Raw genomic sequence first — 27899 nt, forward strand, 5'->3', positions numbered from 1 at the left:
CCTGCGAGGCAAAGGTTGCTGTGAGCAGAGACTGTGCCACTGCACTCCAGCCTGGGCGACAGAGTGAGACCCTGTCTCCAAAAATAAAAATAAAAAATAAAAAGAATGATACAACTGGCCATGCGCAGTGGCTCGCGCCTGTAACCCCAGCACTTTGGGAGGCAGAGGCAGGCGGGTCGTTTGAGCTCAGAAGTGAGCAAAGGACAAAGTCCTCGAGCAGGTCTGGTCTCAGCATTTTCCCTATCTGCCAGGCAACCCTACCCTGGCCCTCTAGCTTCTCCTTCCCTTCTTACTTGCATCCCATACCACTGCTATGTCTGAATGTTTGTGTCTCCTCAAAATATGTAAGTTGAAACCCTAACCCCATGGTGGTGGCATTAGGAGGTAGGGCCTTTGGGAGGTGATTAGGTCATGAAGGTGGAACCCTCCTGAATGGCATTAGTGTCCTTATAAAAGAGACCCCAGAGAGCTCCCTTGCTCCCCTTCCATTATGTGAGGACACATTGAGAAGATGGTTGTTCATGAATCAAGAAATGGGCCCACACGAGACACTGAATCTGGTCATACCTTGATCATGGACTTTCCAGCCTCCAGAACTGTGAGGAATACATTTCTGTTGTTTATAAGCCACTCAGTTTAGCAGCCAAACAGACTAACACACACACATACTGAGCACCTACTGTGCAACAATAAATCAAGACAGTTTCCAACCTCATAGCAGTCTAGCAGGAGATTGCTAAGTATAAAACATTAACACCAAGCAATGAGGCATAGACCAACCATGCCTATGCCCTAGTTTCATGCACGGCTCTGCCATAATGTCACCTTCTCAGAGAATCCTTTCCTGACCACCTTATCCAGCTACTCCCTTCCACCACTCTGTCATCTGAACCGGTTTAATTTTTTTTCACAGTGCTTATCGCCACCTGATCTTATCCATGCTGTTCACCGTCACATAAGCTCCAGGAGGGCAGGGACTTTTGCATCATCAGCCCTTAGAAGAGGGCTGGATGTTAAGTGAGTGAGTGAGACAGCACTGCACACGATGCTCTGTCAACACAGAGAAGGGGGTGAATTCAGCTTTGGCTGGCTCTGGAGAGGACGATGACTGACCAGAGTCCTGAGCAGATGGGTAGCTCTTTGGATTAGGGCCTGTACTGTGCTCAACTGTGTACAAGGCTCCCCCCACCTTGCTGGAGGTTCCTTGAAATAGGGACTCTTCTCACTCATTTGGAGATTCTCTGAGACACTGGGCATAGTGACCTGCATTCATTCATTCCACAAATATTTAATGTACCTACTAAGTGCCTACTAGTGTTCTAGTGGAACACTAGACAGAGTGGAAATTAAATTTTTTTCTCAAAATTAAACTGCATAAAAAAGTCTGGAATTTTAACCAAGTCTCTTTGATCAGGGACAGCTTTTACAAAACTCAGATGATGTGTCCTTTAAAATAGTTGGCCAGGCGTGGTGGCTCACACCTGTAATCTCAGCACTTTGGGAGGCTGAGGCAGGGGGATCACAAGGTCAGGAGATCGAGATCATCCTGGTTAACATGGTGAAAACCCATCTCTACTAAAAAAAAAACACACACACACAAAAAAAATTAGGTGGGTGTGGTGGCACACACTTGTAGTCCCAGCTACTCGGGAGGCTGAGGCAGGAGAATCGCTTGAACCTGGGAGGCAGAGGTTGCAGTGAGCCGAGATCATGCCATTGCACTCCAGCCTGGGCAACAGAGTGAGACTTGGTCTCAAAAAAAAAAAAAAAAATATATATATATATATATATATGTGTGTGTGTGTGTGTGTGTGTGTGTGTATAAAATAGTTCTAGAAACACAATCTTTTTCAACATTTTCGACTTCACATTATTCTAAGTGAACAAATGCAGAAACAGAAAACCAGACACTGTATATTCTCACTTATTAATGGGAGCTAAACAATGAGTACACTTGCACATGAAGAAGGGAACAACAGATATTGGGGCCTACTTGAGGGTGGAGTGTGGGAGGAGGGTGAGAATAAAAAAACTACCCATTGGGTACTATGCTTAACTAACCTGGGTGGCAAAATAATATGTACACCAAAACCCTGTGACATGCAATTTACTTTATTTTTTATTTTTTGAGACAGAGTCTTGCACTATTGTCCGGGCTGGAGTGCAGTGGCGCGATCTCAGCTCACTGCAACCTCCACCTCCTGGGTTCAAGCAATTCTCCTGCCTCAGCCTCCCGAGTAGCTGGGATTACAGGCACAGGCCACCACGCCTGGCTAATGTTTTGTATTTTTCAAAGACATGGGGTTTCACTATGTTGGTCAGGCTGGTCTCGAACACCTGACCTTGTGATCCACCCGCTTTGGCCTCCCAAAGTGCTGGGATTATAGGTGTTAGCCACCACGCCTGGCCTATGACACGCAATTCATCTATAGAACAAACCTGCACACGTGCCCCTGAAACTAAAACAAAAGTTTTTTAAAAAAAGATTTTTGGCCAGGCGCAGTGGCTCATGCCTGTAATCCCAGCACTTTGGGAGGCCAAGGGCAGGTGGATCACGAGGTCAGGAATTCGAGACCAGCCTGGCCAACATGGTGAAACCCCATCTCTACGAAAAATACAAAAATTAGCCGGGCATGGTGGCCCATGCCTGTAATCCCAGCTACTCGGGAGGCTGAGGCAGGAGAATCACTTGAACCTGGGAGGTGGAGGTTGCAGTGAGCTGAGATTGCACCACTGCACTCCAGCCCAGGGGACAGTGCGAGACTCCATCTCAAAAAAAAAAAAAAAAAAAAAAGGATTTTCAACTTCAAAGAAACAGCACAAAGTCAGTTGTGATCTTGCTTCTGAGAAGCCAACTCCAGAAACCCCAAAACCAACGAAAGAACTCCATCCTTAATATTCTGTTCCTCTAGAACTACTCCTGGTACCAAAATAGTTCTAGAGGGACAGAAGTAATAGGATAGATGTATATATAAAGGGGAGCTTATTAAGGAGTGCTGACTCGCAATCACAAGGTGAAGTCCCACAATGGGACATCTGTAAGCTGAGGAGCAAGGAAGCCAGTCCTTGCCATCTGAACTGCCTATCATGAACTGGGTGCTTTCTGACCTATCTAGCCATAAAGCGGGGTGTGCACAGCAGTATTCCATCATCAAATGGAAGTGGTATATACATGATCGGGTTCAAGCAGGTCCTGAGGGCACAAGTAAATTACATGAGGAAGTGGCTCAAATGCCCTGCCACCCTGCCTTCTCTCCCCCAGCCTGCACCAATGGCCTCATGGCAGGGGTGGGGGGTTCCCTATGATCAGTTGACAGAGGAAGAGAAGACTAGGGCCTGATTTACAGATGGCTGTGGATGATATGCAGGCACCACCTGAAAGTGGACAGCTACGGCACTACAGCCCCTTTCTGGGACATTCCTGAAGGACAGTGGCGAAGGGAAATCTTCCCAGTGGGCACAACTCCGAGCACTGCACCTTGTTATGCACTTTACTTGGAAGGAGAAATGGCCAGATATGTGATTATATACTGATTCATGGGCTGTAGCCAATGGTTTGGCTGGTTAGGGACTTGGAAGAAGTATGATTGGAAAATTGGTGACAAAGAAATCTGGTGAAGAGGTATGTGGGTGGACCTTTCTGAGGGGTCAAAAACTGAGGATATTTGTATCCCATGTGAATACTCACCAGTGGGTGACCTCAGTAAAGGAGGATTTTAATAATCAAGTGGATAGGATGACTCGTTCTATGGACACCACTCAGCCTCTTTCCCCTGTCATTGCACAATGGGTCCATGAACAAAGTGGCCATGGTGGCAGGGATGGAGGTTACACACGGGCTCAGCAACACAGATTTCCGCTCACCAAGGCTGACCTAGCTACGGCCACTGCTGAGTGCCCAATTTGCCAGCAGCAGAGACCAATTCTGAGCCCTCGATATGCACCATTCCTCAAGGTGATCAGTCAACTACTTGGTGGCAGGTTGATTATACTGGACCTCTTCCATCATGGAAAGGGCAGCAGTTTGTACTCACTGGAATAGATACTTACTCTGGATATAGGTTTGTCTATCCTGCACACAATGCTTCTGCCAAGACTACCATCTGTGGACCCATGGAATGCCTTATCCACCATCATGGTATTCCACATAGCATTGCCTCTGAACAGGGCACTCACTTTACGGCTACAGAAGTACAGCAGTGGGCTCATGCTCATGGAATTCACTGGTCTTAACATATTCCCCATTATCCTGAAGCAGCTGGATTGATAGAACAGTGGAATGGCCTTTTGAAGTCACAATTACAATGCCAACTAGGTGACAATAGTTCGCAGGGCTGGGGCAAAGTTCTTCAGAAGGCTGTGTATGTTCTGAATCAACGTCCTATATATGGTACTGTTTCTCCCATAGCCAGAATTCATGGGTCCAGGAATCAAGGGGTGAAAATGGAAGTGACACCACTCACCATCACCCCTAGCGATCCATTAGCAAAATTTTTGCTTCCTGTTCCCACAACATTATGTTCTGCTGGCCTAGAGGTCTTAGTTGCAGCAGGAGGAATGTTGCCACCACACAACAAAGATTGCCACCTGGACACTTTAGGCTCCTCCTACCTCTAAGTCAACAGGCTAAGAAGACAGTTAGTGTTGACTGGGGTGATTGACCCAGACTATCAAGATGAAATCAGTCTACTACTCCACAATGGAGGTAAGGAAGAATATGGTGGAATACAGGAGATCCCTTAGGGCATCTCTTAGTATTACCATGCCCTGTGATTAAGATCAATGGAACACTACAACAGCCCAATCTAGGCAGGACTACAAATGGCCCAGACCCTTCACTAATGAAACTTTGGGTCACTCCACCAGGTAAAAGACAACGACCTGCTGAGGTGCTTGCTGAAGGCAAAGAGAATACACAATGGATAGTAGAAGAAGGGAGTCATCAATACCAGCTACGATCACAGGACCAGTTGCAGAAACGAGGACTGTAATTGCATGAGTATTTCTTTCTTATTTTGTTAAGAACATGTTTGTGCATGTAGACACTTACTCTGGATATAGGTTTGTCTATCCTGCATGCAATGCTTCTGCCAAGACTACCATCTGTGGACCCATGGAATGCCTTATCCACCGTCATGGTGGATGAAGAAACTACCTTCATTTCCTTTCTTTTTCCTTTATCATGTGACATAAGATTTACTGACATCATATTAGCATTTAAGTGTTAATTTTATGTAATAGCATTTGGGTTGGGGATTGGTGTGCTTCCAGTTATAGCAAGGATAGGTGTAATTATGACCTTATTATTTGTCTTTATTTGAAGATTATGTATGATCTCAGGAGATGTGTATGGGTTCAACTTGACAAGAGGTGGACTTGTGATGGTTAATATTGAGTTTCAACCAGATTGGATTGAAGGATGCAAAGTATTGTTCCTGGGTGTGTCTGTGAGGGTGTTGCCAAGGAGATTAACATTTGAGTCAGTGGACTGGAAGAAGCAGACCTAGCCTCAACGTAGGTGGGCACCATCTAATCAGCTGTCAGCATGGTTAGGATAAAAGCAGGTGGAGGTGGCTCACACCTGTAATCCCAGCACTTTGGGAGGCCGAGGTGGGTGGATCACAAGGTCAGGAGATGGAGACCATCCTGGCCAATATGGTGAAACCCCGTTTCTACTAAAATATAAAAAAAATCAGCTGGGCACGGTGGTGCATGCCTGTAATCTCAGCTACTTGGGAGGCTGAGGCAGGGGAATTGCTCGAACCTGGGAGGCGGAGGCGGAGGTTGCAGTGAGCTGAGATCGTGCCACTCCACTCCAGCCTGGCAACAGAGCAACACTCCATCTCACAAAAAAAAAAAAAAAAAAACAAAACAACAAAAAACGCAGGTGAAGAGCATGGAAGGACGATTAGACTGGTTTAGTCTTCTGGCCTACTTCTCCCATGCTGGATGCTTCCTGCCCTCAAACATCGAACTCCAAGTTCTTCAGCTTTTGGACTCTTGGACCTTCGACCACAGAATTAAGGCTGCACTGTCAGCTTCCCTACTTTTGAGGTTTTGGGACTCGGACTGGCTTCCTTGCTCCTCAGCTTGCAGATGGCCTATTGTGGGACTTTACCTTGTGATTGTGTGAGTCAATATTCCTTAATAAACTCCCCTTTATACATACATCTATCCTATTAGTTCTGTCCCTCTGGAGAACCCTTACTAATACAGGCTGTTTCCCTTTCTTATGGTTTGTGTGTTCACTGGAGTAGCACTTTTAATTTCCTTCAATAACTTTTCCTTTGCATTCACGACTTGGCTAACTGGTGCTAGAGGCCTACCCTTCAATCATGTCAGCTTTTGATGTGCCTTCCTCACTAAGCTCAATCATTTCTAGCTTTTGATTTAAAGTGAGAGATCTGTGGCTCTTCCTTTCACTTGGACACTAAGAGGCCATTGTTGGGTTATTAATTGGCCTCATTTCAATATTACTGTGTCTCAGGGTGTAGAGAGATCCGAGGAGAGGGAGATGGGGGAATGGCCTGTCAGTGGAGCTGTCAGAACACACACATTAAGTTTGCCATCTTACATGGGTGCAATTCATGGCACCCCAAAACAATTACAACAGTAACATCAAAGATCATTGATCACAGATCACCATGATGGCTTTAATAACAAAGTTTGGATATTTTGAGAATTACCAGAATGTGACACAGAGACAAGAAGTGAGCACACACTATTGGAAAAATGGCATTGATAGACATGTTCAATGCAGGGTTGCCACAAACCTTCAATTTGTAAAACAACAAACAACAACAACAACAACAACAAAAACAGTATTTGCGAAGTGCAAAGTACGACAAAATTAGGTATACCTATAATTCTCATTTCTATAGAAGATACTACCATTTATAATAACGATGACGAAACTTGCAAGCTAGTATCCCTGCAGGGACCATGAGTCCAAATTCCAGCAAGAGAGAGGGTGGAACCTGTAAAAGTCTCAGTGTAAACTAGGCTTTTCTGTTAATGTAAATGTCCAAAATTAACACCAGAGTAATGATGCATGGGTGGAAGCTGAAAAAGGCTCAGAAATAAGACAGAGGGAAATGGATTGTAGAGCCCACACAATAAATTTAAAGAGGTGGTAAGATAACAATACCATAACCAAAGATGGACAATACTAGCACAGAGAGGTTGCATGAACTAAAAATAAAGAAAGAAAGAAAAGTGGGCTTTTAATTCAGTGATGTGCTATGGAAAGATTTTCCTTATGGAGGACAAACACATCAATGGCAGGTATTAGTAGTGTATCAAAACCATAGTGATCTCTAAAAAAAATATTAATAGTAGTGAAAAAGTCTCTGTTAGAAAGCAACACGTTGGAAATTTAAGAGCTGATGTCATCTTTAAATATTTTTGACAAATTTGCAAGTGTTCATTAAATTTGTGTTTTATCCAACATTCTCTGAACTAAACTGATACACTGAATAAGGTTCATATGATTCCCTCTATATAAAAACTTTCCTATTTTCCCAAATTAAATCATATTTCTCTTTCTTTCTCTGTCCTACTAAAGATGGTTTCCACTGTCCTACTGGACTGAGTTATTTACTGAGTCTTGTCAGTTACTGCCAGTAAAATATTTTAATGACTTAAGACGTTGGTGGTCACATAGTTATCGTAAATTTTTCAGTCACATGGTTTCATTGGTGAGTTTACCTAGTTCCTAACAAAAATTAGGCATGGTGGCATAGGGTGCATGGGTACAGAGGTCCCAGCTACTTGGGAGACTGAGGCGGGGGGATCACCTGAGCCCAGGAGTTGGAGGCTATAGCGTGGTGTGATTATGCCTGTGAACAGTCAGTGCACTCCAGGCCTGGGCAATACAACAAGACCCCATTTCTTTTTTCTTTCTTTCTTTTTTTTTTTTTTTTTGAGATGGCGTCTCGCTCTGTCACCCAGGCTGGAGTGCAGTGGCGTGATGTCGGCTCACTGCAAGCTCTGCCTCCCCGGTTCATGCCATTCTCTTGCCTCAGCCTCCTGAGTAGCTGGGACTACAGGCGCCCGCCACCACACCCGGCTAATTTTTTGTATTTTTAGTAGAGACAGGGTTTCACCGTGTTAGCCAGGATGGTCTTGATCTCCTGACCTCGTGATCCGCCCGCCTTGGCCTTCCAAAGTGCTGGGATTACAGGCGTGAGCCACCGCGCCTGGTCAGACCCCATTTCTTAAAAACACACACATATATATTTGCTTCATTAAAATACTGCTGATCATGGCTGACAAGTTATTATTGTCTCTCTATTAAAGAGAGAGACAACAAGGTGGGGGAGAATGTGAGGAGGAGCCCAAGTCCAATGCAATCACTGAAATCCAAATGCAACTGGAAAAAGAAGAATACCAGAAAATGGAATTCATGGACCTAAAGAGAAAATGCTGAATGCATCATCTTGGTAAATAAAAGCCCTGTTATGCACTGGGGTCCCTTAGCAAAGGATCTTTCACTCAGAAGATACACAGAGAGTCAAGCCAGGTAACTCCAAGGCCAACATGTCTCTCACTTACCTCTTCTGGCTGGCCATGCCTCACGGGGGAGCAGGAGCTGTAACACTGGATGGCACAAAGCCCTAGCAAACAGACTCATGACAGTCAGACTGTCTGGCAAAGGGGAGACATGCTTACTTGGATATCACAGGAGAAGATGGTCTCTTAGGAATGCCTCCAGAAAACTCGCATCTTCTCAGAGGGGACCCGAAGTTCACAACCGGAAGAGAAGTTGCTGTTCGCTGCCCCCGCTTCACCTTCTCCACCTGTAGGGGACACAGGATAGCTACAGTCCGTGACTGGCCCTACTTCCACAGTTTATGAGACTAATACTCCAGATGGAACAATGCACAGCTTTCTTTCAGAGGGATCGATATGAAGCTATAATGCTTCACATGACAGGCATCTTTGCAGGGAGGCAGGATGAGGTCATCACATTTACATTATCCAGTTAAAAAAAAATCAGCCTCAAAATGCAAAGATTTCCTTCTCCTTGTTATCTTTCAAAGAGTTAACAACACAATCATATTATGGTTCTAGACTTATAGGAACTGAAAAGAGTACAAAGATGTAAAATCACTACAAAAAATTACAAGTGGGTGAAAATGTGGTTATAACATCCAACACAGTGAGCTGTGGCCCCTGATGGTATACATGGTATAATGGGGTCTGCAACCCCATCTAGTCCTGTAGGTCTTCCCATTACCTCCCCTGGCAAAAGGGAACAGACATCAGTGCCTAGCCAGCAGAAAGTGATCCACAAAGGTTAGCTCCCTTCTCTCCCTATCACACTTTTCTGTAGCAAGTCCTCATTTGGCCCCCACACTCACATCCATCAATCCCTTTCAACACTAATCCACTGTATAGTAAAATCCAAGAGTCTAAAACATGCACTTCTAAGAGCCACAACAGATTTGAAAAGAAAATATGGCATTATAAAATGCAGTAGTTTTAAAATAAGTCCTGACATTATTTGATATTCCTCCCTTCAACAGGTGAGGCTTAATTCCTCTCCCCTTGAGCGTGGGTTGATCTTAGTGACTTAAAGGACACTGCAGCTTCCCGATAGCTTGCCTGGAGGGAAGCCAGCTGTGGCATCATTTGGATACTCAAGCAGCTTTATGGACAGGCCCATGCAGTGAGGAACTGAGGCCTCCTGCCAACAGCCATGAATGAGCCATCTCAGACGAGGCCCAGCTGTGCTTTCAGATGATGCAGCCCTGGCCAACATCTTGACCACACCTCATGAAAGACCTTGTACCCAGAACCACTAAGTCACTCCGAATTTCTGACCCAAAGAACCCATGCGTTAATAGATATTTGTTATTTTAAGCTGCCAAGGTTTGAGGTGATTTGTTAAGTAGCAATTGATAACTAACAAAAGTAGTATGGCATTGTGTAATTTCTAAATAAACAGACACAATTGGGGGTGCCTGCTCAACATTTAATTTACTGATAGTACCCATAAGCCATCAAAAATGTTTAAGCTTGGCATAGTAACACGTGCCTGTAGTCCCAGCTACTCAGGAGGTTGAGGCAGGAGGATTACTTGAGCCTAGGAATTCAAGGTCAGCCTGGGCAACATAAAAAGACTTCATCTCAAAAGAATATTTAATGATTACTTTTGTAGGTAAAAGTTGATGTAGATTCTCAGTTCTAGTTAGGTGCACAGGCAAGACTGACCCAGAATCAGATATCCGTAAAGAGGAAGACAGAGGATATTTAGAACATTCCTTCTGATTCCTGTCCTCTGGAGGGCAGGTTGTGACAAGGACATCATTAAGAATTTGCTCCAAGGTACTAAGACTTAAGATGATGCAAAAACTTAAGTGATTTTCAAAGGTTGGTTAAAATTTTGAACTAAATCTACCCTTTCCTGCTTTGAGCAGTCCCAGGAGATTGATGGAAACAGAGAGCCCAGGTCAAGCACAGAAGTAATAACACCATCAGACAGAACACGGTTTGTAGGAGTGAGTGGGTGGGTGATTTTAAACCTACCAGAGAGGCCTCTCCTCCTGCAAGGGCTTCTTTCCCAACATCTCCTGCGCCAGATATAGATGTAGATGTAGCTTTCTTCTTCTCAATGTTTCGAGTGGGTGAAGACTTGTAAGAAGGGTTAAGAGGGCCAAGAGGAGCTAAACGAGGACAGACAGGGAATACTAGAAAGTTACAGTATAACAGCCAGAAGGACAGAGAGTACAGATGGAAAAAGTAGAGCAGAGGTGGGAAGAACACATTTCTGTTAAAATACGACCTGGGCAATCAATATCATACTTTTCTATTGTACACAGGATGGATCTTACCCTAAAAAGGCTCCCATACTCAGGAGTCAAGTTTATTCAAGTTTATTTCAGGGGTTAAAAGTCTATACTTTGGAGCCACAGAGACCTAGCACTGCCACCTAATAGCTGGATCACCTTGGGCAGGTTATTTAACCTCTCTAAACATTGATTTCCTTGTGCACAAAAGGGTTAACATAGCAGATCTGACTGCTGTGCTTGGAAAGGCCTGCTTACATGGGTAGCCCTTGGGTGGCATCTGGGAACTTAGATTTCAGGAAGGGTTCCCACCATTAACTGATGGATGTCTAAACTGTTTATACAAACAGTATGGTTTATGCTAAGCATCTGCTTTTCTTGTGGGAGTCTGGAATCTGGGTATGTGCCTGGGAGGGGATACCTACATATCTAGCCCCCAGTAAAAACCCTAGGCAATGAGTTTCTAGCCAACTTCCCAGCCTGGCAACATTTCATACATGTTGTCACAACGTGTTGGTAGAGGAATTAAGCTCATCCCGTGTGACTCCACTGGGAGAAGACTCTTGGAAATCTGCACCTGGTTACCTCTGGACTTAATCCCATGCACCTCCTCCATTTGCTAGTTTTTTCATGTTTCCTCCTACTATAATAAATCACAGCCATGGGTTGGGCATGGTGGCTCACCTGAGCTCAGGAGGTTGAGACTAGTGTGGGCAACATGGTGAAACCCCAGCTCTACAAAAAACACAAAATTAGCTTGGCATGGGGGCACACTCCTGTAGTCCCAGCTACTCTGCAGGCTGAGGCAGGAGGATCGTTTAAGCCTGGAAAGTTGAGGCTGCAGTGAGTCAAGATCACACCACTACATTCCAACCTGGGTGACAGAGAAAGACCCCATCTCAAAAAAAAAAAAAAAAAAAAAAAAAGCTAAGAAAGAAAAAATCAGTCAGTCATGAATGCAACTATGTTGATTCTTCCAAGTTCTCCTAGTCAATCATCAAACCTGGGGTGGTCTTGGGGAACTCTGGCACAACTAGTGTCAGAAATGGGAATTGCTGGAATGACCCTAATTCGCTGAAACATGGTAAAATCACATTTTGGGAAAAGGACAAAAGGGAGGAGAACAAACTTGTGATACCTGGGTGGCTATGAAGTTATCCATGGTATAAAACAGCAGCTGAGCTGTTGCTAGAGGTAAAAGTGACCTATGGAATTTAAAGATGACCAATGCAGCTCCAAGAGAGTTGGCTCAATGGATCCCCCTGGCTGCTTTTGGCTGTAGCACGCTAGCTAAAGTGAAGGAAAAAGCTCAGCCCAAGAGATGCTTTTGGTTTTTGTTTTCTCCTCCAAGTGAGAGTGAGACACAGCTTCCTTGCTTTTTGCCAGCAGTGGGTAGGTTGGAATTTAAACTCCAAATATTAGAATCAGAACAAGTCTCTGTAGTAGATTTTTCTGCTAGGACTTTTGTAATGGAGCCTCTGGAAAAAGGGAGCTATGAAAAGACAGGCAATTTCTAGAAAAAGACACGCTTTCTGAGTTTTAAAAATTGACTAGGGACCACTATAAATATAGAATGCCCTTCATGGGGCCCAAAACTATAAAAAGATCCTGGATGCTGCTAGACTGGGTCACATACAAGTGCCCACAAGACAGGGCTTGTTCTCTGATGGGACCATCCAGTCAAGCTGCTCATTGGCTCTATATTTCTGATGCGGAGTCTGATTATATTCCCAACACATGACTCCTACAAAAGCTCCAAGTCACATCACAGGCGATGTGACTCTTTCAGCCATCCCTGACAGATTGAACTCCATCCCCTCTGGAGAAAGTGTCACTGCTGTTGATGTTTTGTGTTTAATTTTCTGGAGTAGCTGCAGTTTGTAATAGACTGAGATCCTGACTATATTTCCTCTACCTTTCTCTCACTACACGTGTCAGTAAAGCAATTTGCTAAATGCAGCTGTCACTGGAAAGGGATTGATCCTTTCTAGGCTGCTCACTGGATAAATGATCAAGATGAAAGGGCTCAGAGGTGGTACAAACCTACCTTAAAATGTTTTGAAAATTTAGGATTTTAGCCTAATACCTGAACACAATATATCTTTCTGGTTAAGTTGGATTAAAAATGGGTTTTAACAAATGCTTTTGTCCTTTCTTTGAAAGGTCTGGGTGAGAGTAGGGGATGATTAAGAAAATGTAAAGTTTTGATTATTGACCAGGACATGGAGAAAAACAACATAATCCAACACCTGGGGTGATACAGGGATAGGGAAGGACACTTGTGCTCTGTTTTTCATAACTGCTCCTGGAAGCGCTCTCCTTCCTGAAGGAAAACTCCCTGTGCTGAAAGCACCTTGGGCTCAGACCCATGGCTGAGCCTAGATGGCACGTGACAGCATGACTATGAGTCAGCAGGGGTGGGGCCAGCTCCTGTATGTCCCACAGAACACCTCCAGATGCCGTCTGCACTTGCCAAGAAGATGAAGTAGGGTCACTGGTAGAACTGCTTGGGACTGATGGCCTCAGGCAGCCCCCATAAAACCTGGGACGGAGCTGAATTACCTGCACTGGACTGAGCACCCTGAGGTACCAGTCACCACAGTGGGAGGCCACGTTGGTGACTGCCTGACCAATGATAACCCTGCTAGTGTGCCCTAACATCTTCAACTCTTTGTTTCCAGGGAACCACATGAGCCCTTGGGGATCACAGTTCCTATGTGCGTGCCATGATTATCATGACACCGCGTCAGGCCTGGAAGGCATTCAGATCAGTTTCAACTTACTGGCCAGAGCTGTTCTGGGCCTGAGTTGATGCCACGGGCCAGGTAAAAAGATTCATATAGCAACTGATGGAGGAGGTCACCTGGCTGTCCCAAACAGACCTTTCTAAGGCCAGGTGCAGTGGCTTAAGCCTGTAATCCCAGCACTTTGGGAGGCCGAGGTGGGAGGATCGCTTGAGTCCCAGAGTTTGAGACCAACCTGGGCAACACAGGGAGACCCTATCTCTACAAAAAAAAAAAAAAATTAGCTAGGTGTGGTAGCACACACCTATAGTCCCAGCTACTCAGGAGACTTAGGTGGGATGATCACTTAAGCCCAGGAGGTTGAGGATGCGTTGAGCCATGATCATGCCACTGCACTCCAGCGTGGCTAAGAGCAACAGAGCAAGACCTTGTCTCCAAAATAAATAAATAAATAAATAAATAAATAAATAGGAAAGAAAAGAAAGAAAGAGAAGAAAAAAGACAGACTTTCTGGTTAATGAGATTTGCTTTAACTGCTAAGTCCCAGAACCCCTAAAGGACATAACTGAGATCAATATTGCAGGATGGTCTCACCCCCTGCTGTATGGTGCCCCACTGAAAAATTTTCTGTAAAGACACCTTGGCCAAGGGTCAAGTGGGTGGGCTGTGCAAAAATGAGCTAACATAGCAGGCCTGACTGCCGTCCCTATAAAAGCCTGCTTACAAGGTTAGCCTCTGACCGGCACCTGGGAACTTAGATTTTGAGACGACCCCCGCCTTTAACTGATGAGTGGCTCACTGGGCATAAACAAACAACATGTTGAATACCTGTTTTCCTTCTGGGAACCTGGAATTTGGGTATGTGCTGGGCAAGGGGTGCATGTGACCAGCCCCCTGTAAAAACCGGGGGCACCGAGTCTCTAAAAAGCTTCCCTGGTTGGCAACATTTCACACATGTTGTCATAACTCATTGCTGGGGTGAAAGGCATCCTGAGTGGCTCCACTGGAGAGGACGTTGGAAGCTTGTGCCTGGTCTTCCCAAGACTTTGTCCCATGTGCCTTTCCCCTTTGCTGACTTTGCTTGCATCCTTTCACTGGGGATCCTGTGAGTCTTCCTAGCAAATCACTGATCCTGGAGTTGCTATTAGGGAACCGCAACATATTCCTTATTCTCAAAATGGGGTACTTCCTACTTGCTAGGGTTTTTTGATATATAATTCATATACCATAAAATTCACCCTTTAAAAAGTGTACAGGACAAGCATGGTGGCTCATACCTGTAATCCTAGCACTTTGGGAGGCCGACGCAGATGGGTCACGCTTGAGCCCAAGAGTTTGAGACCAGCCTGAGCAACATAGTGAGACCCTGTCCCTACAAAGAATCCAAAAAATTAGGCCGGGCGCGGTGGCTCACGCCTGTAATCCCAGCACTTTGGGAGGCCGAGGCGGGCGGATCACAAGGTCAGGAGATCGAGACCATGGTGAAACCCCGTCTCTACTAAAAATAGAAAAAATTAGCTGGGCGCAGTGGCGGGCGCCTGTAGTCCCAGCTACTCGGGAGGCTGAGGCAGGAGAATGGCGGGAACCCGGGAGGCGGAGCTTGCAGTGAGCCGAGATTGCGCCACTGCACTCCAGCCTGGGCGACAGAGCGAGACTCTGTCTCAAAAAAAAAAAAAAAAAAAAAGAATCCAAAAAATTAGCCAGGCATGGTGGTGTGTGCCTGTAGTCCCAGCTACTTGGGAAGCTGTGGTGAGAGGAGGGCTTGGAGTTCGAGGCTGCAGTGAGCTATGATCACATCACTGCATTCCACCCAGGGTAAAAGAGCAAGACCCTGTCTTTAAATACATATACATATACATATACACATACACATATACACACAATTTGGAGGTTTTAGTACATTCACAAGGTTGTGGAACCATAACCACAGTCTACTTCTAAAACATTTTCAAGATTCCCCAAATAAACTCTTTGTCCGTTAAGCAGTCACTCCCCTTCCTTCCCTCCTCCAATCTCTGATAACCACCATCTATTGTCCATCTTCACGGATTTTCCTATTTCAGACATTTCACGTAAATAGAAGCGTACAATTTGTGGCCTTTTGCAACTGGTTTCTTTCACTTAGTATAATATTTTCAAGGTTCATCTATCTTGCGGTATGTATCTGTATTTTTTTTTTTTTTTTTTTTTTTTTGAGATGGAGTCTCACTCTATCACCCAAGCTGGAGTACAGTGGTGCAATCTGGGCTCACTACAGTCTCCACTTCCTGGGCTCAAGTGATTCTCCTGTCTTAGCCTCCCAAGTAGCTGGGATTACAGGTGTGCACCACCACACCCACCTAATTTTTGTATTTTTAGTATTTTTAGTAGAGATGGGGTTTCACTATGTTGGCCATACTGGTCTCGAACTCCCCACCTCAAGTGAACCGCCCGCATCAGCCTCCCAAAGTGCTGGGATTACAGGCATGAGCCACCATGTCTGGCCTGTATTTCTTTTTATAGCTGAATAATATTCTACTTTATGGGTATATCACATTTTGTTTCCACTTTGTGGCTATTGTAAGTTTTTGTGCAAACATATGTTTTTAATTTCCTTGGCTGTATACCTAGAAGTGGAATTGCTGGGTCGTAAGGCAACTCCATGCTTAAGTTTTTGAGGAACTGTCAGACCATGTTCTACAGCAGCTGCACATTCCCACCAGCAGTGAGGGAAGAGTGTCTCCACACCTCCACCAACATGTGGTTATTTCCCCTTTTAAAAAAATTGTAGTCATCCTAGTGGGTGTAAAGTGGCAACCCACTATGGTTTTGATTTGCATTTCCCTAATGATTAATGATGTTGAGCATCTTATGAACTTATTAGCTATCTGTACAACTTCTTTGCAGAAACAGTATAACTGTTTGGAAGCAGCTACAACTAGGCAGAAGTTTTATGTCATTTATGTATCATCACACTGAGTACACTATCTTGAGAATAGAGAGTAGGTGGACACAGTGCTGCTCATCTGGAAACAAAGAGAATCCCAGCCCCCACGAATCCTGACATGATGACTTGATCTGCTTTGATAAAGGCAGAGCTTTGATGGTCTGGTCCAGTGTTTCTCAGACTTCAATGTGCAGGTTGGGTGGGGCCTTCCAACCAAGCTCCTAGATGCTGCTGCCGTTGCTGGTCGATGGATCACTTTTTCAGTAGTGAAGCTCTAAACTTCTGTTGAGCTTTTACTCTGTGCTAATCATTGTGCTATCTCATTTGCGTGCACTCTCTCATTTAATCCTCACAATAATTTTAAATAGCTCCATCTTATAGATGAGAAAAATGAGGCTTAAAGAAGTTAATTAACTTACCCCCAATGGTGAGAGCTAGTGAATGGCAGAGCTGGCTATGGGACTCCCCAGACTGGTCTACAGGCTATTTTGCCACATCATCTCTGAAGTCTACTAACCTGCAGAGTTCATCAAGTGGGTTTCTCTTCCCCTAAAGTACATGCTCTCACTCATAAAATAATTTACTCACCTCTGTGACACTCAAAAGAAACATAAAACAGTAAAACACTGGTAGAAGACGTTATTAACCAATGAAGACATTTCACAAAGCCAGCAAATAGGAAGCAAAATCCAAAAATTCAGGAGTAAATCCTAGGCTGACCAAAACCTCTTTGGGCATTTTCCCTGGTGTTACCAGCTTAGCCTCTTTTACCTGAATCACTGGCCTGCCCAGAGAGCATGACTGAAGCTCTGCTTCTGGCTAAAGAAGACTGTGTGGGTGTCAACAGTCGCGAAACAAGAATGGCTTCCATTGGACTAAGGTGCATGCGATGAGCTGAGGGATGGAATCAAATGAAAATTTTAAAAAGCAAAATTAAAACAAAACAAAATAAAACGTTTAAATAACACAATGCATGGTGCAAATTAACTTTTGGGTGGCAAAACATGGAAAATAAAAATATTTGAACAAAGGATGGATTTGGAATTTGTCATAGTAAAATAAAACAAATAATGTGTCCTTTAGAGTTTGGGAAACTGCATTAATTGTCACGAGGTACCAGAATCCATTCAATATGCTATTGCAGTACAGTGACCTGTATCACTCAGAGAATTAGCCCACCTCCCAGATGTAATATGGACTCAGGAAATCATTTATGGCCAGGCATGGTGGCTCATGCTTGTTATCCCAACACTTTGGGAGGTCAAGGCAGTCGGGTCACTTGAACTCAAGAATTTGAGACCAGCCCGGGCAACATGGCGAAACCTCGTCTCTACAAAAAATACAAAAAAATTAGCTGGGCATGGTGATGTGCACCTGTAGTCCCAGCTACTTGAGGCTGAAGTGAGAGGATGGCTTGAGCCCAGGAGGCAGAGTTTGCAGTGAGCCAAGATTGTATCACTGCACTCCAGCCTGTGCAACAGAGAGCCTGTCTCCAAAAAAAAAAAAAAAAAAAATCCTTTACTCCAAGTAGAAAAAAATTATACCTATAAAACACTTGTTTTAGGTCCTGTGCTAAGAAACATTTCATAACACACTGATTTTTAAATAAAATGTCATCCTGTAATAGTATAAAAATATATATTTTCATACTTTTTACATGTCAATAAGGGTAAAAATTAAGTGAGAGGCACAAAAATACAAACAGCCAACTGATTATCAGCTTTAATGAAAGATAGTAGTATTCATAATCTAGAAGTCAATGACCAAAATATTTATATCAGTTTAGAATGTATTATATATGGCAATGAATTAACTTTTCCCTCACTCTGTATTCGGCTCTTCATCACTTCCAGGTTCCTGGTGCTTACCATGAACTGCATCACAGATCAGTAGCGTTATGAACCTTATAGGGTCTCTGACACACATAACATGCCTCTGGGATAGAGGTACAAGGTCAGTGTCAGTGGAAACAACCAGGAAGGCACACCAGCCTCTGCCAAGTCGCAACCAGCCTCTTGCTCTGCCCTTGGTGATAACTTGTGCTAAACACTCCACTGGCACCTGATACTTCTTCAGTGTTGCTTTAGAATAAACATTTAGTGCATGGAGAGCTTCCCTTATTTCCTTAACCTATATACTCTGAAAGGTATAAACAGACTTTCAGTGACTTATCTGAGCCTTTGTGAGAATGCAGACCGTGTTAAATCTCCTCAGGTTCTGGAACTGGCACACGTCCCATACACATCATCTCCCAACTCAAAACAGAGTGCCACCCATTCTTTTCCTCTTTTAGAGGCCTCATTAGTTCTGTGCTTCTCTTTTCATCTACAAAATGGGCAGGGCTATAAACCACAGATGATGGCAGAACCCCATTTTTTCACATATCTAAGCCTCCTATGTAACTATAACTTATCAATTCTGCTCTTTCTGGTTAATCAACTGTATTCCATCATTGACCAGGCAGTTACTTTAATGGTCACATCTGCCCACTGGTTAACTAATTCCTGGGTGGGCTAACTCCTACATGCAATGTGGAAAACAGAACAGTCTCTTTCAGACTGGGAGGCTGCATTAATTCTTGCCTCTATTCAACAACGACCTGACTCTAAAGAGCCATGCCACGTTCCAAAGTCCCATCGACAAGGCCCTAGGGCTCCCACATTCAGACCACAAGACTAGGACAATGATGGTATCTGCAGAAGGCTCAAGAGGAGGCTCTCACAAAGACCAAAGTTAAGATGTTCACACCAGAAAAGAAACAAACTGGAGAGACCAAGTCTACACATTCACTTGCCTCGGTCTGGGGAATAGGATATTGCCACGGTGGATGAAGACAGGCGTTTACTCATGGGAGGCTCCGTCGGCTTTGGCAAATTCATAGTTGATGTTGAAAGTTTGTCACATGCTGCAGAGAAATGCATTAAAGACATTGGTATTCATCACACTACTGTAGAACCGAGAAACACATATCCCGTAGTGTCCTTCCTGTCCTCATCCACACACCTCCTAAATGCTGTGGCACAGCATGCTCTGCTTTCATCATCCTGGCATCTCATTATCCTAATCTGGAAATGCCCAGGCTACAGGAGCCCTTGGTCTGCAGCAAGATCTCTGCAATTTCTTCACTGTGTTGTCATCTTCAATTTCAAATGTTCAACCTTACTCAACTGTTCAACTAAAGCCATGTTAATCCCACCAACAAATCATTTTCTTTTGTCTAGGAATTTTTTAGCATGCTCACATCACACAAAAACAAAACCAACTTGGACCCAGAGACAAATCACCAACCACTGGAAAACGCCTTATGGTCTGACTGTCACTGCTTGCTGAAACTGATTCTTTTATGAAGGTTATCTATAGCTCAGGCTGGAGAGAGAGGAAATCCATCCTCTCGGAGTTGTATTTAAAGCAGAACAGCCTCTTTAGCAGTTGGTTTTCCTTTTCTTACTTAGTAAGAAACAGATCAAAATGGCCCTTTCGCAAATGCTTTCACTGTTTGAGGTTAGGATTTTAACAGGCGACCTTGAGTTTGGTGTTCTCAAGGTCGTTATTTCAGTCATTATTTCAGACTGGTCTCTAAATTAAACCATTATAGCAAACAAAGAGATGCTGACAGTGCCCTGTCAAGCTATGTTAAAGCCTGAGGCCAAAAGAAAAATGTGTGCTCTTGGTTGTAGAAAAAGCAAAGTCATCAATAATATTTTCAAAATCTACTCCTCTGCTCATCTTGTTTTCACATGAGAACTGCTATGAGAACTGCCATGTTCTATAATTTCTGCTGACCAAATGACAATCTTAAATAATTTTTTCTTTCTTTTTTTTTTTTTTTTTTTTTTGAGATGGAGTCTCACTCTGTCTCCCAGGCTACAGTGCAGTGGCACGATCTCAGCTCACTGCAACCTCCGCCTCCCGGGTTCAAGTGATTCTCCTGCCTCAGCCTCCTGAGCAGCTGGGACTACAGGCACTCGCCACCATGCCCAGCTAATTTTTGTATTGTTAGTAGAGACGGTATTTCACCATGTTGGCCAGGATGGTCTTGATCTCTTGACCTTGTGATCGGCCTCAGCTTCCCAAAGTGCTGGGATTACAGGCGTGAGCCACTGCACCTGGCCCCAAAATTTTTAATTAACTAAAGCTGAAGTAAAAGTATAATAAATTTGATTTGCATAGAAATAAAGTATTTAAAGTTGAAATGTGAGTTTTAATACTCCTACTTTTCCATTTTTCCATATTTTAAACTACTTTAACGTTTTGAAAAAATTAAACATTAGAAATTACATAAAATCATGTATATAGGGGTGCACATTTTCCCTTTTGCTTCAGGCTCTGATATGCTCAGCATGGCACTGGCCTTTAGAAATGTGTTGTTTATTATGTATTGTTTTGCATTAATTTTGATTTTAAAAATATCACATTAAGATATTATTTTATCTTTATGACTGAGATTTTTGGCACTCCCTTAAACTGTGTGCTCTAGTCAAGTACTATACTCATTTCACCCTGGCCCGGGCCCTGGGTGGTGATTCCCAGTGGGTGATTACTCCATCTCTCTGCAACTTTCTTTTCTTTTTAAGACGGAGTCTTGCTCCATCACCCAGGCTGGAGTGCACTGGCACGATCTCACTGCAACCTCTGCCTCCCGGGTTCAAGCAATTCTCTTGCCTCAGCCTCCTGAGTAGCTGGGGCTACAGGCAATCGCCACCACACTTGACTAATTTTTGTATTTTTAGTAGAGGCGGGGTTTCACCATGTTGGCCAGGTGAACTCCTGATCTCAACTGATCTGCCTGCCTCGGCCTCCCAAAGTGCTGGGATTACAGGCACGAGCCACCACGCCTGGCCCTCCTGCACCTTTCTTAGGGGGAATGCCAGTACCCATGCTAGAGGTAACTCTGCTTGTGCAGCAAAATTGCTGTTACGAAGCACCCCCAGTAAGGATTATTAATTGTCAAAGGAATGTCAGAAACCAAGGATATTGATTCCTGCTGCTAATATGACCTTCTGCATTGCTGGTAAATACTGCATCCCTTTTACATCTTTTTTTTTTTTTGCCAGTTACAGATGGATTGAATTTCTAAAGTCATTATTAAATGGGAACAAAGTTTGGCTAGTTCTGTCCTTGATCTAGACCACAGGAGTTTCCCAGGCCTGTATATAAAACAGCCTATTAGACAGAGAGATAAAATCAAGCACAAAGCCAAATTATCTAATTATTTCGATTCCCAGTGTTAGCACTGATAAACTCCCTACCACTCCCTCTCAAACACCTCTCCAGGAATCTATCACTTTAACACTAAGCCCAAGTTTTCCATTCAGAACTCTGGGTGAATACAGGTTTTGGTAACCAGAAGTAATCAGAATGCCCTACTACTTAATGTCTACAACAGATGATGAAGAGATTGTTAAAAGATCTGAATGTGCAAAAATCCAACACTGACAAGATTTTCAAGGCAGACATTAGTGAGTTGAGGATAAAATGTCTCCAGGGCACTAAGATGTAAGGCATGCACCACTCTATAATGACAGAGGAACAAAAAAATATGGGTATGTCATTCACGTTGCTAGAAAAAAAAAAAAAAAATTGTAACAGGCCAGACTAAGAAATCAGTTGTAAAAGTGCTTGACACAGACGTGGTGATGGAGGAGGGTGATCAGAACAGTTATCACAAAATGCTATGGCACAGTGATGCTCGGATATACCGTTGGTGGACTCGGCAGCTGCGGCAGTGGTCCCTGCATCCGGAGGGAGGGTGCTGGCTGCTAAACCTAGAGGAGGGGGTGGGGTATTTTCTGATTCACCTACACAGCAAAAAATCAGAGCAAAGAGAGGTAAAAGAAAAAAGTCCCAATTTCTTGTTGCTTCTTAGTTTCTAATTAGGAAATTAGAAAAAGTAACTGAAATGCGTTGTTGGCTTTTCAAAAAAGAAAAAATAAAGTATATTTACTGCCCAAAGGTTAAAAGCACAATACAGCAAAGTCAAGAACTGTCCTGTAAACTCAAATGCATTTGCTCTCAGATAGAGCTAGTACACACCTCCCGCATAATAGAATGCTAAGATCGCTGAAATGTAGTGAGACACTGAAAAGAAGGAAAAGCCATCCAGAGACTAGTAACAATCCATACATTAAATTACAGATTTGAAAATTTAAAGATGAGTATGAACTGGTAATGAAATAAGTCACCTTCAAACAAAGTCGAAAAAGCAACAAAAATTTAAAATGAAGCAGGAAATAGTCCAGCCCTTTCTGGAGGGTAACTGCCACTCTGCTTTTCCTGATCACATCTGGAACAGTAACAGAGTCTCCTGCCGTTTCCCTCCCCTGAAGTCAGATCAGCCCTGGGCTTGCCAGCTGGGCCCAGCTCACTGGGCTCTGCGTTCAGTCTTTTCTTTTGCTCTCCCTCAAAGCCCAGTTTTTGTGTCAACTGCTGTTTGCTATCAAGAAGAACGCACAGATCCTCTTCGTAACAAACGCATGCATAGGAATCTTGGCAGTTTTAAACATCAAATCTGAACGTGGTGCCTCTGAAAAGCTGTACAAAGCATCCCCCAGATCCTGGAGACACCCAGCGGTGCCCATGATCCCCTGCCTGCTCCATTATTTCCCACCCGGGACCTGAAATACAGGGGCAACCCTACACTCACCATCATGTCCTCCAGGTCCAATGGCCAGTGGTGCTCCCCACGAATACTTCTTTTTCAGCTCCAGCTGCTGTGTGCGCTCCAGGGACCGGCGCATCATCGCCTCCAGCCGTTCCTACACAGTTCATGTAACGCGAGTGTTAACAAGATTAACTAGCTGGCCCCACCACACTGCCTGCTGCCTCAGTGCATGGTGTGAGTCACCAAATGGGGCTTTCTGTGCTCAGCATCCAAAATCCAGGCATACGTGCTCTCTCTGCCACACCAGCGTGTTCTGGGTAGGTGAAGAGTAAACAATGCGGCTAGGCTAGCACTGGTTCTCAACCCGAACACTGCGCGTCCTGTCCCCTCCCCTCTCCGGGGAGAAACTGCCCTAGGAATAATGCCCAATAAGCATTAACTCCTTGAGGCCTATCTCAAGCCACTTTGCCCTATCCAGGAGGACTGGAATTCTGCTCCAGAACCAAGATCATCCTTTCTAGTTAAAAGTATAAAACATTTTGCTTTGAGAAAATTTTAATGCAAATATAATTTGAGTTTTTGGGGTGATACATGACACTGAGATCTATTTTGCAAAGCTGCATTTTCATCTTAGAACTTCTTAAAGGGGAACCAACTGTTTTACATAGTGTGACAATTTTCTGCTATATAGTAATCTGGGATAATTTTGCATATTCCATAATTTTCAAGAGGCAAGAGTAAAGAACCTTCTGGCCGCAAAATAAAGCATCCATGCATTCACAGTTACGTATGTAGAGGAGGCAGGGAGGCAGAACCCAATAATTTTTAACCGGAAGAGAAAAACAACCATTAGGCTTTGGCTTCTCTTGTAACAGTATTTATCAAAAACACTCTCCTGTATTACCCAAATTGTTACTTTCATAAAGTTGTCCTTGGTGCTGCAGTGAAGGTGCTCTAATTCTGCACTCCCCACTACCTCCATGATACTGCAAATACCAACTCCTCTCCCTATCTCCACTGGAGAAGGCCTGAGCTAGCAGTTATAATGACACCCTTTTGCCCTCATAAAGCCCAACCCTGAGATGCTCCAGGAATTGGGTTAATTGTAGCCTGACTCCAAAACAAAAAGATACAATTGTCTCATGGCTTAAAGAAACACACACAGAAGCAAAATTAAGTTAGGACAGCATCAACTGAGTAACCATGACTTAAAGATGAGGAAAAGGCTCCTTTATGTCACACTTACTAGAAACATATAAAGGTCATTTAATAGGTATCTGGATTTATCCCTTCTGTCTATACCAGAGGGATGAGATGAGGATCTGGCTTCTTCACATCTCAGCCTCCTCTGCATAATTTTTCTCTGAATAGCACTTTGCTAAGAGACTGCCTCTCCAGGGACCTGTGAGCAGAAAGGGGGATTTTTACCTCCTGTAAGTCTTAGATTTGTATTAGCTATTAACTGTGCTCTTGTTTTTGGCCTGAGACTCTACAATCATGAGTATGCATGCCTTGGCAGAGTCCAGTCCTCACGACCCTGACCCATTAAATGATGATGGCCAACTCTGACAGTCTGCCTGATAAAAGCTGGGGCTTGGAGGGAAGAGAACTCTGCCATGTGATGCCTGAAGTACAGCCACTCGAGAATGGGGCTGAACAGTATTTCATTATATGGTTTTAACATAAAGTGTTTAACCAATGACCTAACTGAAGTGTTGAAACCTTTCATCCTAGAGTGAATTAAGTACTGGGTGGGTTACGGTAGATTTCCTACATGCCAGAAGGACCTCAAAATGTGGTCCCTTCTCTACTAGAGGACCGATGAGAACAAAGAACAGTGAGCTTCACTGAACCAGCCTGACCACTGATCAGCTATCTGGGAGGCATCGTTGTAAGGGAATGAGTACTCACTGAAAGCCAGACCTGCCCCTGGACTTTTCAGTGGCCTCTAGAAAAACTACCCCTGCCATCCATCCCCAGCCGACTGAGCTGCTCCAAATCCCACCACTGGAGAGTCATTCCTTCAGACCTTGAGGTAGCTGATGAAAACACAGCTGTCCCTGAGAGAAAAACACACTCACTTTGTATCACCCACTTTTGGAGAGCTGATGAGAAATAGATGATAACCAAGTTCTTAGAGAAGAGGATTTATGGAACCCCAAAAAGTCAGAATGGGGTGATTCACACATACAGAAAACAAAAGTTGTCCAGTGCACAAGTCTTATTTAATGTTAGTCCTGTATAGGTCAGTATTGCCTCGTGTCTGTGTGTATCTTTTTGTTCCTTCATATGGGACTCCATATCCCAGATATGGAGTCAGGAGGTAAGGATTCAAATCCTACCTCTGCCTGCCGCTTTTTATCCCTGTGAACTTGAGCTAATCATTTCAGTCCTGGGCTTCAGTTTCCTTGCCTGTAAAATGGGGATGAGCTTACCTACATCACCAGGTCACTCTAAGTCTATGGGATAATGACTAGTATGCAGTAAATCGTTAAAAAAGCTAAGTGAATCTGAATTTAAGAGGAAGATTCTTATCAGGACCATTTACAGCAATAGTTCTCAAATCTGAGAGATCAGGTAGGAGAATCCCCTGGAGAAATTGTTAAAACCCTGGGGTTTATCCCCAGAGTTTCTGAGTCAATAGGTCTGGGGTGGAGTCTGCTGAGAATCTGCATTTCTAACAAGTTCCCAGGTGCTGCTGGTCATGGGACGCCCAAGCAAGAGCCACTGGTTAGAGGAAAGGCTGAGCATGAGAAAGTGAGCATGAGAAAGTTCCATTACATTAGAAAAACAGTATAAATAAATATCAGAACTGCATACTGCAATTCCTGCCAAGTTCTGGTTCTCCTGAGTATCATCTGATGATCAACAGAAGATGGGGAAAGGGCAAGGCAAATCCTTGTCCCTAGAATCTCCTCTATTAGGTAGGGCTTAGTGGAAGGAAAGACGGAAAGAAGGAAGGCAGGGAAGGAAGGGAAGGGAAGGGGAAGGGAAGGGAAGGGGAAGGGAAGGGGAAGGGGAAGGGGAAGGGGAAGGGGAAGGGGGAGAGGAAGGGGAAGGGAAAGGGGAGAGGAGATAGGAAGGAAGGAAGGAAGCCAGCCAGCCTCACACTTGATGTCTTGAGCTCTGGCTTTAGATCTGTCTGGATGAATTTGGAGAATCACGACCAAGGTGACCCCCCTGAACTGGCTGAACAGTATTAAAGGTCGCCAGCAGGGCACATTCCAGACACTGTTACTCAGACAGCAGTCTCTGGCAGGAATGGGTGGTAGGGGTGGCTGGGCCTCTTCAACTGCCATTATATGCTTTTTTGTTTGTTTGAGATGGAGTCTTGCTTTGTCACCCAGGCTGGAGTGCAGTGGTGCGATCTCTGCTAACTGCAAGCTCCACCTCCTGGGTTCAAGTGATTCTCTCATTGCAGCCTCCTAAGTAGCTAGGATTACAGGCGAGCACCACCATGCCTGTGTAATTTTTTTATTTTTAGCAGAGATGGGGGTTTCACCATGTTGGCCAGGCTGGTCTTGAACTCCTGACCTTAGGTGATCCACCTGCCTCGGCTTCCCAAAGTGCTGGGATTACAGGCATAAGCCACCGTGCCCGGCCCATTACATGTGTTCTGGGGATGACACTGCAGGGACACACCCCAAGCGGTCCTCAGCAGGGATGTGTGAAGACAGACAGACGAGAGAGAGAGATACAGAGAAAGACAGACAGAGACAAAGAAAGAAAGAAAAGAAAAGAAAAGAAAAGACAAGACAGAAAGAAAGAAAGAGAGAGAGAAAGAAAGAAAGAGGCCTTTCTCTTTTCTGTTTAGCATAAGGAACATGAAGATGGCTTTTCCAAATCCAATTTTCCAGGGCCACTGGTCAGGAAGATATACTGCCCTGGGAATGGGCGGGCATACTGTGTTGTCAGCCCAAACACAGGTGACAGGAACTTGTTCTGGTAGCTCGGTTCCTGGGAGTTGTGTGGCACATGAAGGTTCTAAGAACTCACCTTACGAGTAGGTGGCCTCCAGCAAAATAATGAGTTTAAGGTCAGGGTGTCAAGTGGACAGTAGAACCACCCCATCCCCTCCCTGGGACAGGCCTGACTAGTTTCTACCTCTGCCAACTCTGGAGACCTCTGAGAGTCAGGCCATTGGTGGTACCCACTTCTGCCCTGGCATAGACATGAGGGGTTATCAAGACTGACATCACAGCAACCACAGAGATACAGATCCAGGACAGGGCTGGGATGGGGTCAACAGGCCTCTCATGAGCTTCTAAGTATCAGACCCAGAGAGGCAGGATTTGGTGGGCAACACAAACACTTTCCAACCAGCTAGAGACCCAATGTAACTAACGAGCCAGCTTGTGTATGGCAAGTCCCTAAGCTACACCTGGGTCCCCTGGGAACCTGAGGGCAGGAGCAGGTGGCAGAGGGAGGCTGCTGTTTCCTTGGGTTGCTACACAACCACAGGGGGCCCAGCCCTCAGCCCTGCCCTGTTGTGCCTAGGGAGAAGAGGGAACCAAGCTCAGCTTGGGCTGACAAGGGTCAATCGGGCAGCCTCCTGCCTCCCTCCACCACATTCGGGGTGCAAGGAAGCACACAAATAGAAAATTACCCAGAAGGGAAACCACAAAAGATTCAGCTGCATCATATGGCATAAAACTCTCTCACCTCCAAGAAGGGGGAGCTGGACTACTTAATTTAACATGCCTCTAGTACTAATGTTCTGTAGAGAAAAATTATAAACAGAAATTGCTTCAAAAGCAGCCCCAGTGACACTGCATATGTCAGAGCACGGGAAGTATCTTATGTGACTTCACAGTACCCCTTCCTTGAAGCAGCAGTGA

At 44.4% G+C, this 27899-nt stretch overlaps 1 protein-coding gene across 9 annotated transcripts in view; it reads right to left on the reverse strand.

The window, feature by feature from the left end:
• Positions 1 to 27899, reverse strand: part of MAP7D2 (MAP7 domain containing 2) — a 112050-nt gene that overhangs the window by 28049 nt on the left and 56102 nt on the right. Inside the window, exons 4-8 of one of the 9 annotated variants that reach the window (XM_025372052.1) lie at positions 23104 to 23215; positions 19255 to 19365; positions 17232 to 17354; positions 10531 to 10667; positions 8671 to 8798 (exon numbers count right to left, since the gene is read on the reverse strand). In XM_025372052.1, the coding sequence (XP_025227837.1) occupies positions 8671 to 8798; positions 10531 to 10667; positions 17232 to 17354; positions 19255 to 19365; positions 23104 to 23215 (611 nt within the window). Of the gene's footprint in view, positions 1 to 8670; positions 8799 to 10530; positions 10692 to 17231; positions 17355 to 19254; positions 19366 to 22159; positions 22259 to 23103; positions 23216 to 27899 lie in introns of all 9 variants that reach the window. The other 8 variants (XM_025372050.1, XM_025372056.1, XM_025372054.1 and 5 more) reach the window with 8 other exon arrangements.

This window comes from Theropithecus gelada, chromosome X (genome assembly GCF_003255815.1).
Source record: "Theropithecus gelada isolate Dixy chromosome X, Tgel_1.0, whole genome shotgun sequence".
Classification (NCBI taxonomy): Eukaryota; Metazoa; Chordata; class Mammalia; order Primates; family Cercopithecidae; genus Theropithecus; species Theropithecus gelada.